This window comes from Acanthochromis polyacanthus, chromosome 4, assembly GCF_021347895.1.
Source record: "Acanthochromis polyacanthus isolate Apoly-LR-REF ecotype Palm Island chromosome 4, KAUST_Apoly_ChrSc, whole genome shotgun sequence".
NCBI lineage: Eukaryota > Metazoa > Chordata > Actinopteri > Pomacentridae > Acanthochromis > Acanthochromis polyacanthus.
Window position 1 is genome coordinate 36,716,417 of NC_067116.1, and position 16,987 is coordinate 36,733,403.

At 40.9% G+C, this 16,987-nt stretch overlaps 2 protein-coding genes across 3 annotated transcripts in view; one reads left to right on the top strand and one right to left on the bottom strand.

Annotated features, from left to right (window-relative positions):
- Positions 1–16,987, top strand: part of LOC110952305 (importin-13-like) — a 435,553-nt gene that overhangs the window by 388,402 nt on the left and 30,164 nt on the right. The window lies entirely within an intron of this gene.
- On the bottom strand, positions 12–16,870 carry LOC110952307 (putative protein TPRXL). Of its 2 annotated transcripts, XM_022195811.2 has the most exons (5): positions 16,583–16,870; positions 10,782–10,994; positions 4,550–5,062; positions 3,441–3,592; positions 12–2,122 (listed from the first exon to the last, which is right to left on the bottom strand). In XM_022195811.2, exons 1-5 carry the CDS (start codon positions 16,644–16,646, stop codon positions 2,078–2,080), a joined length of 987 nt encoding a protein of 328 aa, XP_022051503.1. In that variant the 5' UTR covers positions 16,647–16,870; the 3' UTR covers positions 12–2,077. The 2 variants fall into 2 exon arrangements, with proteins under 2 accessions (XP_022051503.1, XP_022051504.1); XM_022195812.2 differs by lacking the exon at positions 10,782–10,994.

Consider the following 16,987-nt stretch of genomic DNA (forward strand, 5'->3'; position numbering starts at 1 on the left):
ATATGCAGAAGGTGGTTCCAAAATACCTTTAATCATAAATCACCAACAGTCCATAATCCACATCAGGCAGCAAAGCCTCATTCAGCATTATTTTAACACATCGAGAAATGGACAATACAGGACTTACACACATTTTAACACTGAGTACAAAAATTATTATGGCCCAAAACAGTCACCAAATCTCAATCCAATAGAAGAACTGTGGGAAATTTTGGACGGTAACCACCACAGGACACCAAATAAACATTTAAACATTTGGAGGAGAATAATTCTTGGATCAGTGATACATTGTCTTATACATGCATAGAATCTGCCAAATAGCTCTGGATCTGTTCTGATGGCGAATCACATTACTCTTGATGATTTTATTTCATTTTTCTTTTATCTAGCTGCTTTTGGCACAAATATTAAACGGAAAACACTGTTTTGGCAAACCAGACGTGTAAATTTCAGGGGGAGTGCATTGGATAGAGACATTTTCACCATAAACTGATGCAGAAAAGGCACGAATTGATGCATACATATTCACCCGAATGTAGGGAATCAAGTGTTTGATGTTTAAAATTTCCAGGGGGAGGGCGCCCACACCTCGCGTTCAAACTAGCCCACTGCTCAAATTCATAAGCTTGATTCAAATCAGCTTCCACTTTGCATCAGTAGATAAGCTCCATGTTGAATAAAAAAGAACTGCATGTGTTTTGCATCATTACGGGTGAATCTGTTGTCCTGTATATGTCCCACTTCCACTCTTATTTTCCTGCACATTTGCATAGCAAGTATACAGCGAGGCCGATGCCTAGTATAATCAAAGGAACATTTGTGAGCGTGCTTACTGGAGATAAGGTGTCAGTCTATGGAACATTTCAATATGTTTGCGACGGGTGAACGCTACAGCAGCAACTAGAGATGAGGGGTTTTGTAAAGTCTTTGTTGTTTTTTTTGCATGATGCAATCATCAGTAGTATTTACAACGCACAGGACAATGCTAACATTGTGTAAAAAGGCCATTGACCAACTTTCGGTTTGCAGCTGTCAGTGTGTGAAGGAGTGCCTCATGGTGAACACGCTGGAGGCAAAACTTCAAACAGGCAAGTCAGAGCAGCTGCCAGCCCTGAAAGTGTGTTTAAATGGATATCGCACAAAGTGACTAGCAAATCTGGAAGTTCATTTATCTGTAATTCCAATGGAGTATACAATAAGAGCTGTTCCTATACTGTGTAAGGCACTCTCTCCTGGATTTAAGACTGCAGGGAAAAAAAAACATACATTTTGAAAGTACATATCAAAATCATGGCTAAAGGCAGCAGAACCTATAACACAGAAAAGAAAACTTTAAATATTCTCTGCCATGCCACCAAAACATCATACATACCCTCTTAACAGACTCTCACACATGCGCACTCACCTACGAATGCACACACTGCTATGTTGCTTATGTACACACACACAAAACTTAATTTTTCTCATACATTGCCTTCCCCCCCACTCCTGAAAAGTAAAGTGCAACCTTGTTAACACTATAATCAGGCCATTTGTTTTATTGATTTCTTTTCTCTTGCCTCTCAGTCGCTTTTATTTCTGCCAGACTTTACCTGATAAAGGGAAATCAGACCAGTGTTACCAGGTCAGAGTCTGGCAGGACAGGATCAATCTGTGTCGCGTGTGAACCATTAGAGATATAGTTACAATGGACGATGCTGCCTCCTGCTTTACATTTTTTGACTTTTGGGAAATCAAAATACTTTATACACCCCAACAACCTCAAAAGGTGGGCTGAACACTAGGAGGTGTACAGTACTGAGCGGAGGCCTAATTTATAATTACACCAAAATAGACATTTTCCAAAGGGACCCATCGAGGGTGTTATCTTCATTGTCCACTGCAGTTTCAGTCGTGTCCATCTCTACCTGGCAATGATCTGGGTAAATGAAAGCAATCCAGAATTGTGCTCACACCTACCCAGAGTTCTTTCTGTTTGGTGCCGATTAAGGAAGAGAGACCAGGTTCGACAACCACAGCGGCCTGAGTCTGGATTGGAGGAGGGTATCTGGGTGCCTAAAGCTCTATTGTGCCTCCATCAGTAGTTGTACATGGACAAGGGTGTGTCTTCCATCATATCATCCTGCAGAGGAAAAATAGAATCACTTTCTTGTCAAGTGTTATGAGATCTAAATTAATACTACTCTTTCATCTCTACGGTAAATATAAAGCCATAGTCAGTGGATGGGTTATCTTCATTGCATAAGAACCCAAACACCTAGCAAAACACTTCCCCTGTCTCTGTCCATATCCACGATGCAATGTCTCAAAACCTCCATAATTGACAAGCTGTATCATGTCTGTTTTATGCATTCAACAAACCAAAGTTTAGTTTTTGTTAGCAAGTATCTGTGCTAAGCTAAGCTATCCATGATATCAGAGTGATATCAATATTGTCATCTGAGTCGCTGTGAGAAAGCAAATAACTATATATACCTAAGTGATGGGAAAATGATTTCAATATTTATGGTTTTAAATAGTTGTGGTTACTATATAACCATAATCGGTGACATCTAGCTAATAAATGAAGCAATCTCTGTATGTCTGTTTATTTTTCGCATATCTCAACATAACTCGTAATCTTTTTCAAACCTGGTGGGTGAATCACCAAGGACCCAAGGAGGTGCAGTGCAGAGTTTGAAGTAATTTTGTTATTAGGGCTTAATTTTCTGACAATAGACATCACTTGGTAATTAGTTGGAATTTTTCAATAATATTCACTTGTCTTGCTCCAGTAACACAAGAACAGGGCCTAGTACCACATCCATAGGAGCTGGGCTCTACAACAGCAGACAGGACCCAGACAGCCTTGCACATTTTAACAGGATGTAGGATACAAGCTGGGACAGTATACAGTGATTGGCATAACCAAGTGGCTGGGATACTGTATAGAAACATCTGTGCTGAGTTTGGGTTTGAAGCTCCCAAGTCCAAATCTGGCACCGAAAGCAGCAAAACTGAGATCATGTGGGACTTCCAAACTGACGAGCAGCTTCTGGTCAACCAACCAGACACAGTGGTGGTTGACAAGGAGCAGAAGAGGGCAGGTGGGACAAGTGTTGGAATCCCAGCTGCCAGTAACATCTGGAAAAAGGAGTATGAGAAGATTGAGAACTACCAGAGGCTAAAGGAACACCTGGAACATATGGGGAAGGTCAAGGCCAAGATAGTCCCAGTGGTACTTGATCATCAGGGGCTATAACCCTCAAAAATGGGATGGTGACTCCAGCATATTCCAGGTACAACATTTGAGGTGTCTCTCCAGAAGAATGCAGTGCTAAGACCATCAGACTTGCAGGTCTAACTTGAGGAAGATGTTTGGACTACAGAAGCACTGGTTCTAGTAGTATATTTTATTTTCATGACTCAAAGTGTTGACTGGATGCCATTGATTTCCTCACCATTGGTAGATCCTGCAGCCTGCGGAACTCTGGTCTGCTATCTCTTCGGCGCAGCTTGAGGAAGAGGAGCAGGGTGATGATGACTGCAGTGATGATGAAGGCCGACACCAGCCCGGCCAGGAGGGGGTCCAAGGCAGGAGAGTCTTTTTTCGCTGGAACAGAAACACAGCAGACACGTCAGCAGGGCCTTTCTTCTCTTTGGTCAGATCAGGATGGATTTCACTTTGACTTAACATGGTGCAAAAAGCAGAACCACAGCTTCTTAAGTGGCTGTTTAAAGTTGTGACTAGAGCTAAATATAGATGCTAAAGCAGCATGTTGAGTGTTCATCATGCAGCTCGGGACAGAAATGTCAAACAGGATGGTGATGTTAAACTTGCCTGTGCAGTACTTAAGGTCACTGCTGAAGATGTTCTAATGTCTTAGAACTGAATTTGAGCAGTTTAAACAGTCTATTCAAGTAGCTCAGCGCGCAATCCCTAAAAGCATCTTGACCTTTCGATGTTACTGCTTTACTGTTTGTATATTTCAGTGCAGCAGGGATTTGCATCTGTGTTCTTGGCTGTGTATTTCTGGATATACATGTTGCTATGGAAGACTGTTTTTGTAAACTTAGCTGTTTTTATACCCTCTGGTAGAAAAGTAACAACAACCACAGAGCAGTGAAAGCTCCCTGTTCCTCTGGCTAATGGAAAAAGGCCACGTGCCAAGCGCTTAATAAAACCACACAAGACTGAGACAAGCAGAGAGATTTTTGCATTTTAACAGTAGTCAAGAAAGCTGGTCAAGACAGACAGAAGGACAGGGAGACAGACTAAAAAAGACGAACAGAAAGCTCGAGGCCGGAGTCCCATGACCGCCTCTGTCCCTTTTCTCAAACAAACCCATGATTGTGGAGTGCTTGGTGGTGACAGTGCTAGTAGAAGATGTAAGCGGGGAGGGTGTGTGCGTGTCTGTTTGTGTAGAAGCATGGACTGGCTTGTGCTGCAAAACAAAGAACAGCGTCGCCTTTGTTGTGACGCCAATTCACTTCTGGCTCTGTCAATATCCAGGCAGTGAATAGTCCAGGACGGATTCATGCAGCAGCACAGAAGGTATTGTGCACTTACCGTCGCCCCCCATGTTCAGCTGGGATGGGCTGTCGCCGTGAGTTCTGGCAGAGGGGCTGCTCGGCGGGGAGCTGGGTGTCTTCGGGTGGGCCATGCTGGAGGATTGTGATGTGTGTGCAGGAGCGGTGGCCACATGGGAGGAGCTGGTGCTGGATGCTGAAGTGGGCTGGATGGTGTTGGTAGTAGTAGTAGTAGTACTGGGAGAAGTTTGGGGCTTTGGTGGTGCTGATGTTGGGGAAGAAGTGATGGAGGGAGTTGTGGTTGGAGAGGGCTGATGTGATTGTGTCGTGGAGTCAGAGAGTGGAAGCTCAGAATGTGTCTCGTGTGTGTTGTGCTCTGGTGAAAGTGTTGCGGTGATGTCTGCAGAAGAAGTGTGATGTGTGGTGCTGGTTTTAGCAGGGGAAGTTGGGCTGTGAGTGGGGCTCTCAGTGGGAGAAGCTGAAGGCTGTGATGACGGCTGATTTCTTTGGGTTTCATTCTTTTCTCCATCCACTGTGCGAGAGACCTCGGTAGCTGCAGGAAAGAGGAAGAGGAATATGAAGTGCATGACTGAAGCATGTGAGAAATTAAAGGTCCAGTTCACCAACATAAAAATAATCTTATTTCCTTACAAAGCGATTGTGAAAAGCCCATTTTTGGAGAACTAATTCATGCGTTTCAAATGTGAATTCTGACAAGACAACTGACTGTGTTGTTTGGATGATCAGTAACTGGGACACTAGACAGGGAACTAGGACTGAACAATAAACTGATTTCACATTGCATTTTAAAACAATGCAAATCACAAAGGCTGCAATTTAGGATATACAGGTCAAGTCACATTTATATAGAACACTGAAAACAACAGCTGTTCAGTCGACATGCTTTCTATTAAAGAAATAAGATTTGTGTTGCAACTTAAGAAGTTCAAATATTATGGTAAACACCCTACATTATTACAAATACTGTGTGAATTATAAGAGTAATTTAAATATTACAATTCAAACCTTACAAAATTATATAAGATATAAATTTACCTTTCTAAATCTAATGATATGGTTAAAACCCTATAGTATTATATATCATAATGTGTAATGTAATCTGACCAGCTTAAATGTTAAGGTTAAGATTGTAACAATTATATTATATACTCTTAAAAATTACATTAACAACTATGAAAATTAAAGTGAATAACATACAGATTTACACACGAGAAAAGGTGCGTTACTAGATAATCAGTCTAATACTGTGAGCCAGTTTAATGTAGTTCTAGCACAAGGGCGTCAGTTTGTTTTTAAAAGTGGGGGGGATGGAGACCACAGCCATTGTCAGATGGAAATGCACACCCTGGGTGGCGTGCTAGGTAATCGGGAACACCGGCGATATTTTGTGGCCCTCTACTTGAGATCAAAGTTTAGCATTGGTGCGGCACGCCTGATTTTCTCATATGCTTCTGTGTCGTTGGTAAGACAGCACTTTGAGAAAATGTCGAAGAACGGCGGCAAAATCCCACAAGTTGGGCTTGAACTCACAACCACCGAACCACAGGCAGAGGCTCAAGCTGTTGAGCTATCGGTACATACGGGTAGAGGGGTCTGTGGGCCGCTATAGTACTAATTCTCCCGGGCCGAAATTTTGCCCCTGCACGCCTCTGGTCGGAGCTTCCACTTGGCACGGGCGCAAATTTAGCATCTGCACGTCTTTTTTTAACCTCATGAAGGTGTGCTGCATGTCTGTGCCGAGTGCGGATGGTGTGTTCAGGAGCGTCGGAATTTTCTATACTGCTGAAAATAACTGGGTTTACAACGGCTTACATGTGAAGAATTTGAATGTGTTGGAGACAAAATGACCCCTGATAAAAAGTGTGTGTGTGTGGTGGGGGGGACACATCCCCACCGTCCCCCCCTAAACTGACGCCTATGTTCAAGCAGAATGAGGCGTTCAGGAGCAGTTTTCCTCCCATTAACGTAACCTATGCAGTTCATTCATTCACATATGTACATTCTCTTCATAGGATGTTTTGCATTTTATATTTTTCTTATTAATCCTTTACTGCCACTTTTTGCTTATTTATATGTATTTATGGTGGTGGGAACTGTACTCTTTCTGCTGTAACGACCAAATAGAGTATTTCTAGTCTATTTACCATGGTTCCACTGACATATTTCATACATTTTGCAGTTTGTCTAATCCAGAGTTTTAACTGTTGTGTCAGTGGTTTTACAAATTCATGCTCTTGTACTTGTGTGACAGTCATGTTTCTCGTGGCTGCTCTTATTATTATGCTCCATCACATGTTTTAAATTACACGGCTAATATTGGATCTAAAAAAATTTCTAGTGTTAATCAAATCCCAGTATCTGTCAGAAAAAAAATGCAATTACATATTATACCCAAATTAAGATTTTCAGTTCAATTATATTTTTCTTACATTGCGCTAATTCACAACATATGTCATCTCATAGCATTTCACACAGCAGCATGAAGACCTTATGAATTTTGCTCTGGATTCCTTTTGAGCAAGCACTTGGTGACAGTGGGAAGGAACCAAAAAACGTCCCCTTTACCGGGAAAGACAAAACCCCACCTCTGACAGAACCAGGGAGGGCAGCCATTGGCATCGACTGGCAAATGATTTGACTCTTCTGGAATAAGATGTTTCTTTAGATTCTTTGCACTGCTTTGGTAGCCTAGCCGCGCTAGACAACCCAACAAATTTAATTCTCTGCCAGGGTGGGTCTAGTTACCCTCGGTAAGCCTTGAGGTTGGATGCTCCTAAAACTGGCCGACGAATCACCATGAAGTGTAGAGTCAGAAGGCGGGCGTAACTAAGTGACGACAGAGGCGCGACGATTCTGACAGAAACAACCGGAAACAACTTGCCAAGCCGCTCTAGACAACCCACGGCAACGAATTAAATTCTCTGCCAGGGTCGACAACAGTCGTTGAGCTCCATTAGCACCGACTCTGAATAATCTTTCTGTTAACATGTCTGTAATATACTTGAGCTTCACCCATTGACTGTATAAATAAGGCTTCACCGAACTACCGCATCCTCTGATTTCCGGCGCTCTAGGAACTACGTCAGCCTGTTTGTTGCGCTGATTGGTTGTATACCCAATTGCTGCAGAGTGATTTGAAAGACAACCTTTTAGCCCGCCTCCCTCCCTGTAGAGAGTTCCTAGACCCTTGTGTCTTCAGACCTGGGTCTAGCGCGGCTAGGCTACTGCTTTGGCTCAAGCTGAAATAATTCAACTACTTTCAGATGGACTGGCATAAAATTTTGTGAAAACATTCACAAACAATGTGAAAACAATGCTAAATGGAGCTTCTTGAGTTTGTTCAAGACTTTTCGAGTCCAGCTGCCGTTGTTTATGTGTTTACAGCAATGACCTGAATGAGCGTCTTCACAGTCGTTCTTCAGATATTCATGGTTCCCAGAATTTATACACTAACAAGTTTGTTAGTCAAGTTTGTTGACTCCAAGTCTTGGTAACCCTGTGATTAAATTCAGTAGAGACATTCTTGTTCCCCTGAGGATAAAACAGTTACTTTGATGATCATTTAAATTCTTCACGTAGCACCATCATCCCTTCAAAATTAGATTTTGTCCATTGATTTAAGACCAGATACCTGCTAATCTAATGCAATTCCCATCAACCTCCACTGAGCTGTGTTCTTATTGCTAATTTGTAAAACGCTAACTCTCTGAACAAAGCTGATGAAGATATTCTAACAATTTTTATACCTGCTAAACATCAGAATGTGAGTGCTGCTATTATGAGCATGCTTATGTAACTCCAGCCTTGCCTGATGATTTAATGTACATTTTACAACCCTATGAGCAAATAAAAATCCATTTACCTCCACTGTACCAGGGTGGAGGCAGAAGACTAAAGGTCAAATGCGTCTAAGCCTGGACAAATATAACCGCAGTTATCTGTTGGGCTAAATGCTGCAGAGACACTGACTTGTGCAAATGGAAACAGTTGAGTTTTCCCACAAAGATAAATGATCTGAAAAGGTGCCCGGCCTATGAATGTGTGAGTGTGTGTGAAAAAGGGTGAGCTTGTGAGGGAGGAGTTTTTCACTTCTACCTTTCTCACCTCCTTGTGAAAAGTCGCACAGCATTTAATCACTTCTGTCTAGCGAGATCTGAATCTAACTGTTCTCCAAGTATATTTTTCATTGCTCTCTTAACAGATTGCACCTTATTTAAGTCACTCATTGCCGCTTCTTTTTTCGTTTACTTCCACATCATTTTAACACCACCTCCAGAGTGTAGACTTCTTTCCTTCTCGGTGCTCTATTTTCTTGAAGTCCAGACTGAGTTCTCTGTTCCTGCCTGTGTTGTCTTTGCTGTCAAATCTTTAACCCTGTCTCGAGCTCGGCAGCCCACTTCTGGATGTGGAAAATGGTGATAAGGACTTTGTTAAATATAGCTCCTAAACTCTGAACCACCTGCTGCCGGGCTTCCTAATAAATTCCTCTGAAGTGTGACAAAACTTCCGTGCTGGCAAACTTCAAACAGGCAGAAACAATGACCACTACATCCCATCACCTTTCTTTTGTGTGTTTGCACATCACAAAGACGGCAAAACATTCAGTTTGCCTGTATTGTCATTAATATTCCTTATGGGAGACGCCAGCGTGTCGTCATTTGCTATGGTCACGTGGTACAAGACTGCTACTGGTTGGCAAGAACCGGCAGTAACATAACGGCTTGCTACGAGAACGGTATCGGGTTTGAAACAAATACGTAAAGTTATCGCTTTTCATGAATGAAATTGCACATGTATTTACCACAATGGTAATAGCGTGTGTAGTTGTTGGTTGTACGAAGCGTTTTGAGAAGGGATCAGGCTTGAAATTTCACCGAATACTGATTTCAGGAGAGAGAAGACGGCGGTGGCTTCAGCCATCAACAGGAAAAATTGTACCCCAGTAAGCAGCAGAGATCGTGTTTGTGGCTCCCACTTTTCTTCAGGTAAACTATTCAACAGTTTAGCATGTTTAGTATGTCCAACTTTGAGCTTATTTACGAAAAGATATTGATTTAGTGTCGCATCCTTCGTGTGAAGCGATCTCTACACTTTCGGTTTGGCTCAGTGTTGTCATGTGTTACCGATCGCTTTTTAGGCAATGAAAATATACTAAAGTCGAATGAAGTATATTCAATAACATCTCCTTAAGCCAGCAGCCTCCTATTTGTAACCACATTTGTTTCTGTATGCGTCTAGCGATCGTTTTTTAGAATTGTCATATTTTCGATCACCAATGCTGTGGGTCTGTTACTGTTACATAGAAGCCATACTGCAGACAAAAAATACAGCAACTTCTTGACGTTTCTTTGACATCTTGTTGAAGATTAACAGAAGATATATTATTTTTAATTCATAATTATATATTTTTGGGTGGGTGAACTGCCCAGCGGTGTCAATCAAGTAAAAATAAATGTCGGTGAAGGAAATGTCCGGCCACAATGAAGGATCGTCAACCCGCCCAGTCTTCAAATTGTAGGGATCTGGCAAGGTTTCACTGTTTCCCTGATATCTCAGCTTACTCACGTATATTTGTCGGGCCTCAGGTGATAAGGATTGAGCATAATCGGACAATTTCACGGAAGGATAGTTCGCATTGTTATCATCAGCCATTGTTCCTCTGCTTCCTCTTGCCAACCAGCGCGGTAATCACGTGACTTCGTGACGTCACTGTTTGTAAACACTGGCGTCTCCCATACACAAGAGGGGGAATGTGGAGTTGTATATGTACTGGCTAATGCTAGTTAACAGTTATCTCTGGTTTACTCATGTCTAATCCCAGTTGTATTGAACAATCCAGTCCAAGTCCAGGTTATGATGAAAAAACAAGAATGTATTTATTTACATTGGGTCGCTGATTAATCCACAAAAAAGGCTTTCAAAACAAACACAGGACGGGACACGGTAAGAAAACCGTGTGTCTCCACTGCTAACCTGGCGTTGATCAGAATAATCTCACGTTCCGGTGAGCCAAACTGCCAGCTCTTAAAGCTACAGTACCACCAAAGATTAAACATAAAGTGAACAGTCTGTTCCAGTCCAAAAGATAAACCAATAACCATATTCAATTAGCATTACTCTGAAATAACTATTAAACCAATATGTAAACTTAAGATTCAAAAGTTACAGCAAAAATTATATTTACTGTAAATAACATAAGAATAAAATGAGAAAATCAGCAAACTTATTATTGCCTCATACAGTATAGTTACCAATATCTTTCCTTGATTCAGATGTCACAGAGATGGACTCTGTAGATGTGTTGTTGCTCATTTTGCCGTTGCCACTGGAACTTGTGTTTGTCTCAGAGCTGTTCGGTGCATGACTGGCTGGGTTGGAGCTAGAATCAGTTACAGATTTTGCAACTACAGCCTCTGCTCCAACCGGACTCTTCGAAGTAGGGGAGGCAGCAGCATGGTCGCCATCTGATGAGGTAAGAACACTCGTTAACAACTCATTTGCTCATTATTCCGAGCAAACATGAGGCAACCGGCGCAGTGCACAATCCAAAACCATCTGAATGACTCACAGTCAGTGCAGGCCAGGGTGTTTATTCAAACAGTCATTACTGAAACTGAAAGATGTGTGCGCAGACAGGCCTGTGCAAACATCCAGGCACCAAAAGCAAAGTGAGGATGCCTTCAAAAGTAATACCACAAAAAGCTTTTTTGCATACACTAATGGCATTATAATTCATTAACCTTTAGACAAAACAGCAGCAGGTTTGCTCAGTAGACTTGCACACAGTTTTTGATAGTTGGCAGGAAGGTCGTTCAGCATCTTGGAGGACTTGCCACAGTTCTTCTGTTGATTGTAACCCCAGAGTTAATCCTCATGTCGTCCTGCGGGTCAAAATTGACCCTTTTAAAAATTTGAAAATGTGGGGAAAAAACAAATTTTCACAGTGAAACTTCTGATGTCCACATTTTCAACATTTCTGGGAAATTTTGGAACATTTTTTGGTGAAAAAAAAATTAATGTTAAAAAAAAGTTTCTTTAAGAACATTCAGAAAAAATCAACCAAAATCCAGCAAATTTCTCTGGATTTTTGTAGATTTTTTTCCGACTGTTCTCAAAGAAAATAATAAAACTTTTACTGATATATATGGGATCACTTTAGATATTTTTAGGATTTTATTTGGAAGATTTTTATTCAATTTCCTAAAATATTTACATTTTTTTTAAAGTTTTATTTCTTCTAAATTTGTTGTTTTTTTAAATAAAACTTTTAAGGGAAACTTTTAAGGAGTTTTCTTCCTGCAAATTTTTATAAATTTGGTGAATTTTTTGCTGAATTTTTGGATTTTTTTCAGACAAGGGAACAATATATTTTGGTGCCGTAAATGAGGACAACAGGAGAGTTAAGATTGGAGCTCTGTGGGGACCATACCATCTGCTGCAGCAACTCCTCGTTCCTCCTGTTGCTGCAAATAGTTCTACACTGATCAGCCACAACATTGAAATCAGCTGCCTTATATTGTGTAGGTCCCCATTGTGCTGCCAAAACAGTTTATGGAGCATAAACGTGAATTCTGGGGATGTCCTGTAGTGTCCTTTGGGTCCTTGAAGGGTGGGGCTTCTATAAAACAGAGTTTGCTCAGTGCATCCCACAAGATTGGGATCTTGGGAGTTCGGAGTTCCGGTCAACCATCTGAGCTCTTGGTCGTGTTCCTGTATCTATGCCTGAGTCATTGTTGAGGTGTGTTGGGGTGCATTATCCTGCTTGTGAAGTCATCTTGCCATTAGATGGTGTGTTTCACTTACAAAAATGTTGTGGTAGGTGGAACAAGTCAAAACAACAGCCAAGGTTTCCCAGCAGGACATTGCACTCTCACCAGATGATTGATTCATCCATCAGTGGTTTTAATGCTGTGTCTGATCAGTGTATACAGACCCTTTCAGACATGCACTTCTTTTCATTGATCGGACTGAGTAAACTCATTCCATCGAATCTAACTTCAGTACAATAATTGTCTTCATCTATGAGGTGAATTAAGCTGTAACGAAAATTGACGTTAAAATGTCCTATGCCTCAGTGACAGAATGACGGCGCTTTAACCGAGTGATGAAACAGCAATGTCACATGTCCCATTTCTGAGCAGAGCTGACTCTGGCTGGCTGTATGTTTGGGTTCGGACCAATCAAAGTCTCCCTCATGGTATTGTTTGATGGATATAAAGAGTCTAAAAGTTTTGCACAGTACTGTATTTATTATTTATCCAAGGAGAGCTATCTGTCCATGAAGACTTGTTTCCAGCAAAGCATTGCAGCACTTTAACAGAGCAGCCTGCCCAGTATCGATCAGTGAGCACCTTCACTGGAGCAAACAGGGTATCACTGTCGTGCTAAAGTGTTAGGAAAGAAGATAGCATGCCATACAGCTACTTTGCAAATTCAGATTTGCTTTTCGCATCAGGAGGAACATTTCCAGCCATTTAGACCTATGACCCTCAAATGTGAAGCAAAGTAAGGCAAGTACTCATGACCTCCTGAGTTGTGCTTAATTCAACCAAAATCTTATGTCCCTTTCTATGCAGTAAAAAACAAACAAAAATTGTTTAAAAAAACTGTGAATATGCAGCAAAAATAAGGATGTCAGAAATAATAGGTTAAAATAGAGTAAAAAAAAAAGCTAATACAATAAATACCTGTAGAAAAACAATATATTTTTTTAGTGAATACCATACAGAAAAGCGTTGTAATTTTATGAGCACACATTGGAAAACAGTGAATTACTATTTGTTAAAAATACAAATTTTTGATGCAGTTTTTTTTGAGCCAACATGGAAGTGTATACTTCTTCTGTGATTTTGCTAAATATTTTGTGTAGTTTAATTTGTAAAATAAGAGTTAAAAAAATATTACCCATTTTCAGTATATACATGTATCTATATACATTTCAAATAATAGTGTAATGTTAAGGTCAAACTTTGTAAAAGAACAAAAAAACATTTAAAATAAAAAATGTAAATTTTTTATGTGCACATTTTTGGACATATTTACATTTTGTCCCTGTTTTCCTATGACTAACATGTACATTATTACAGTTTTCCGTGATTTTACCAGATATCATCAGTAATTCAACAAAAAACAAGAAACTTTTGTAAAAAAAAAAAAAAAAAAAGTAAAATGTTCGTTTCAAAAATGAATGAAATAAACATAGCAGAAACATTCTCTTGTTTCTTATTGTGTTTTGTTTATCTTGACATCCCCACTCACACTGATCTAATTAGTTTTATTTATGTGTCCTCTGTAAGGGCTGGAAACCAGTGGACAGATTACACAGTCACATTAATGCAAAGTACAAGATAAAATGGATAAGGACCGACTCTTGTTTTACGCGACTGGAGCCCACATGAGACGCAAGTCATTTTAAGTCTTTGAAGTAATATCGTTTTAATGAAGACCTTCAATCTTTCTCGCTGCTTCTCTCCTCCCCCCTCTGTCTCGATGTCCTTCGCGCTACTGTACAAATCTCCATTTCTGCCTCTACCTTCTTCCCTTTGATGAAAACCAGAGCACTAATGTAAAGTCATTACCGTCCTGTAACACACTGCCCTGATGCCTTTCATTACCTCCATAATCACTCACACAGCTCATCAGCCCACAGCGTGAGGGCGAGAGACACAGAAAAAGAAAGACAGAGAAAGAGAGAGAGACTTGTTTGAACTCTGATACCAAAACAGACTCACTCATAAATAGACAGAGGTGCTCAGCTGCATAATACCGGCCTTGTTCCCTCACTTTAGCTCTATTAGAGCTGCTTGGGTCAAATGCTGGAGTAGTCGGCTCTGTCTGTTTTTGTATACGGTACATGTGTGTTTCTGTGTGTGTGTGTGCAGAGCAGATTCATAAAGAGAGTCACTGTTTCCACTATTGCACACCGCTCTCTCCAGATATTACAGGGTTCTACTCACAATCTTTCAGGCCAATGCAGCACGTACCTGGGGAAATAGCTTTTGCTCACTTCTTGACCCTGCCAGCCAGAAGGAACAGCCAACCGTTTCTCTGCGAGCAGATGTCTGCTGCTTCAGCACTCAAAGCTAGAAGAGCCTAACGGTGATAGAAACCCAGCTATCCGCTCAACTAGAATCACAGCATGTTTTTCTGCTGATAGTCAATGCAACGGATCATTCTTAAGGGGATTTCCTTGTTAAGTACAATTGGAAAAAGCTAAAAAAAACAAAACAAAACTGAAACTGTACATATTGTCTTATCTTTTTCCAAAAATGTCAAATGTTGTGTTTGCTTGGTGGTTAGTTAGTCATGTTATTTATAATGATATTACTGACGCAGGGGTGAAACAATACCAGGACATGTGACAGTAAACAAAAAACATTGTCTTATGTCCACACAAAAAAGTCCCTAACACATAATTTACTTTGTTTTTCAAAGAATTTCTCACAATTGAAGGCTCTAGCATGTAGATCTTAAAATATTTTGTGATCAAATAAGGCATAAAGTGGATTTTATTTGTTAATTTTTCCCATAATGAGCAACAAAGACTTTTTTCTACAGGGAAGCAATTAAATCTACCACTTTCTACGCCAGTACTGTATACCTACATGTAACCAAGGCACATCATCATCATTTTTAGTACATATCTGCTCCATATGATGCTCTACTACAGTATAACAATATAAGTAAATCAGTTAAGTCTTAACTTAGTCATAACCTCTTAAACTCTGCAGAGTAGCCGTTAAACCTGTCTTTCTATACCAACACTATACCTGAATCTAAGCATTATTTTTGCATTCCGTGATCATATAGTACTGTAATATGACAACAGAAGTAAATCAAATAAGTTTTAACTCATTCTCTTAAACACTGTGTATTACCTAATGGCTATGTCTTGGTTTAATTAGTTTTCTTATTCTCAACAAGAAAGCTTGTCTTTCTGCGAGACCAAAAGACTGTGACTCATTGAATACACTGGCAGCCAGATGAGTCAATAAGTAGAACAAAAAAGCCTGTGGCCATGGGACATGTTCTGTACTAAGAAAACTTGAGGGGATTTTTATTAACTTGCATTTTCTCCCCTTCCTTCCTACGCACTCTATGTGACGTCAGGCCACCATAAAAACCGAACCTGCTACCACTGCACCGCTTTAAATCTCTTCATAAAGTCTACATACTGTACTGCAGAGGAAAGCCAATTAGCAGGAGCCCAGTGAAATGACAGCGTGCTGCTGCACATAATTAGAGGTGTCATTTATCACAATGTACTTCCCTGCTCCTTTACCGCCAATAAATATTCTCCAGTGGAGCGGTGCTGTTTTTCTATTCATTCGAAATTTCAGCCGGAGGAGCTGATGGGATGGTTCAGCCCAATAAAATCTTTTCAAATGTCAATAGTCTCATTTTCCTTTTATGTGAGAGGCGCTGATGGAGGAAGAAAGAAAGAAGGAAGGAAAGAGAATGGAAGGGGAGAGGAGGAAGTGTGTGGACCAGGTAGAGTCGAGAGCAGAACGTGGCTTAGAAGTGAAATACAGGATGTGTGAGAGGTGTGCAAATGTGATGCAGGCAGAAACCGGAAGAAGGCAGGAGGCAGGAAATTGGGGTAAAGATAAACTGTGGGGTTGTTTCAACAAAAAGGACAGGAAAATTTTAATAAAACTGCTCAGAATGAAAGTGAAGCGGGGAGTTGAAGTGGAGTTTATCCACTTCTGATCTCAAGTAGGGTTCAAAGGAAACACACAGAGGAGGAACTGAAATGTCCTCCTGTCTAAACACACACACACACACACACACACACACACACACACACACACACACACACACACACACACACACACACACACACACACACACACACACAGAGACTTCTTACTTTAAACTCTGTTTTGACAATTTACAGCTTGACACAGTGACAGAAGCTGCCCTCAAGCACCACATGTCCACAGGTGAGACATACAAACACTATGTTTACATTTCCAGCACAATTAATGGTGTATTGCTTTAATCAAAGTGGCATAAAGTTAAAAATCCAGACCAGATATAACGTTCTACCTACCATCAGCGGATCCAAAGTTAATGAGCAGAAGCGCACAAAGAGCAGTCCAGAGTTTGGTCTCCATCCTCTCTGTCCTCGCAAGAAAATGACTGAACAAATGTCGTTTCCTCTTGCCTTGCTCTCGCTGGAGTTTCCTCTCTCTTTCTATATTTCACAGTCCGATTGACTTTAATAATGGTTTTACGCAGAAGCCAGGCCGCTGTTCAGTGTTTTACCCACAGCAGAGAGACGCACAGCAGCTCCGCCAGTGTTTGCGTGGCTGCAGGACTGAAGGAGGAGTGAAAGCGTCCTGACTGCTGCTGCTCTCTCTCTCTCTCTCTCTCTCTCTCTCTCTCTCTCTCTCTCTCTCTCTCTCTCTCTCTCTCTCTCTCTCTCTCTCTCTCTCTCTCTCCAGAAACAGTAGTG

What these genes read in the sequence shown, in the direction of transcription:
- LOC110952307 (XM_022195811.2), bottom strand. Translation starts at nt 16,646, where the DNA reads ATGGAGACCAAACTCTGGACTGCTCTTTGTGCGCTTCTGCTCATTAAC. An exon ending in GCTGAACATGGGGGGCGACG is followed by an intron (nt 3,593 to 4,549) that starts GTAAGTGCACAA and finishes TTTCTGTTCCAG; the next exon opens with CGAAAAAAGACTCTCCTGCC. An exon ending in GGCTGCAGGATCTACCAATG is followed by an intron (nt 2,123 to 3,440) that starts GTGAGGAAATCA and finishes TTTCCTCTGCAG; the next exon opens with GATGATATGATGGAAGACAC.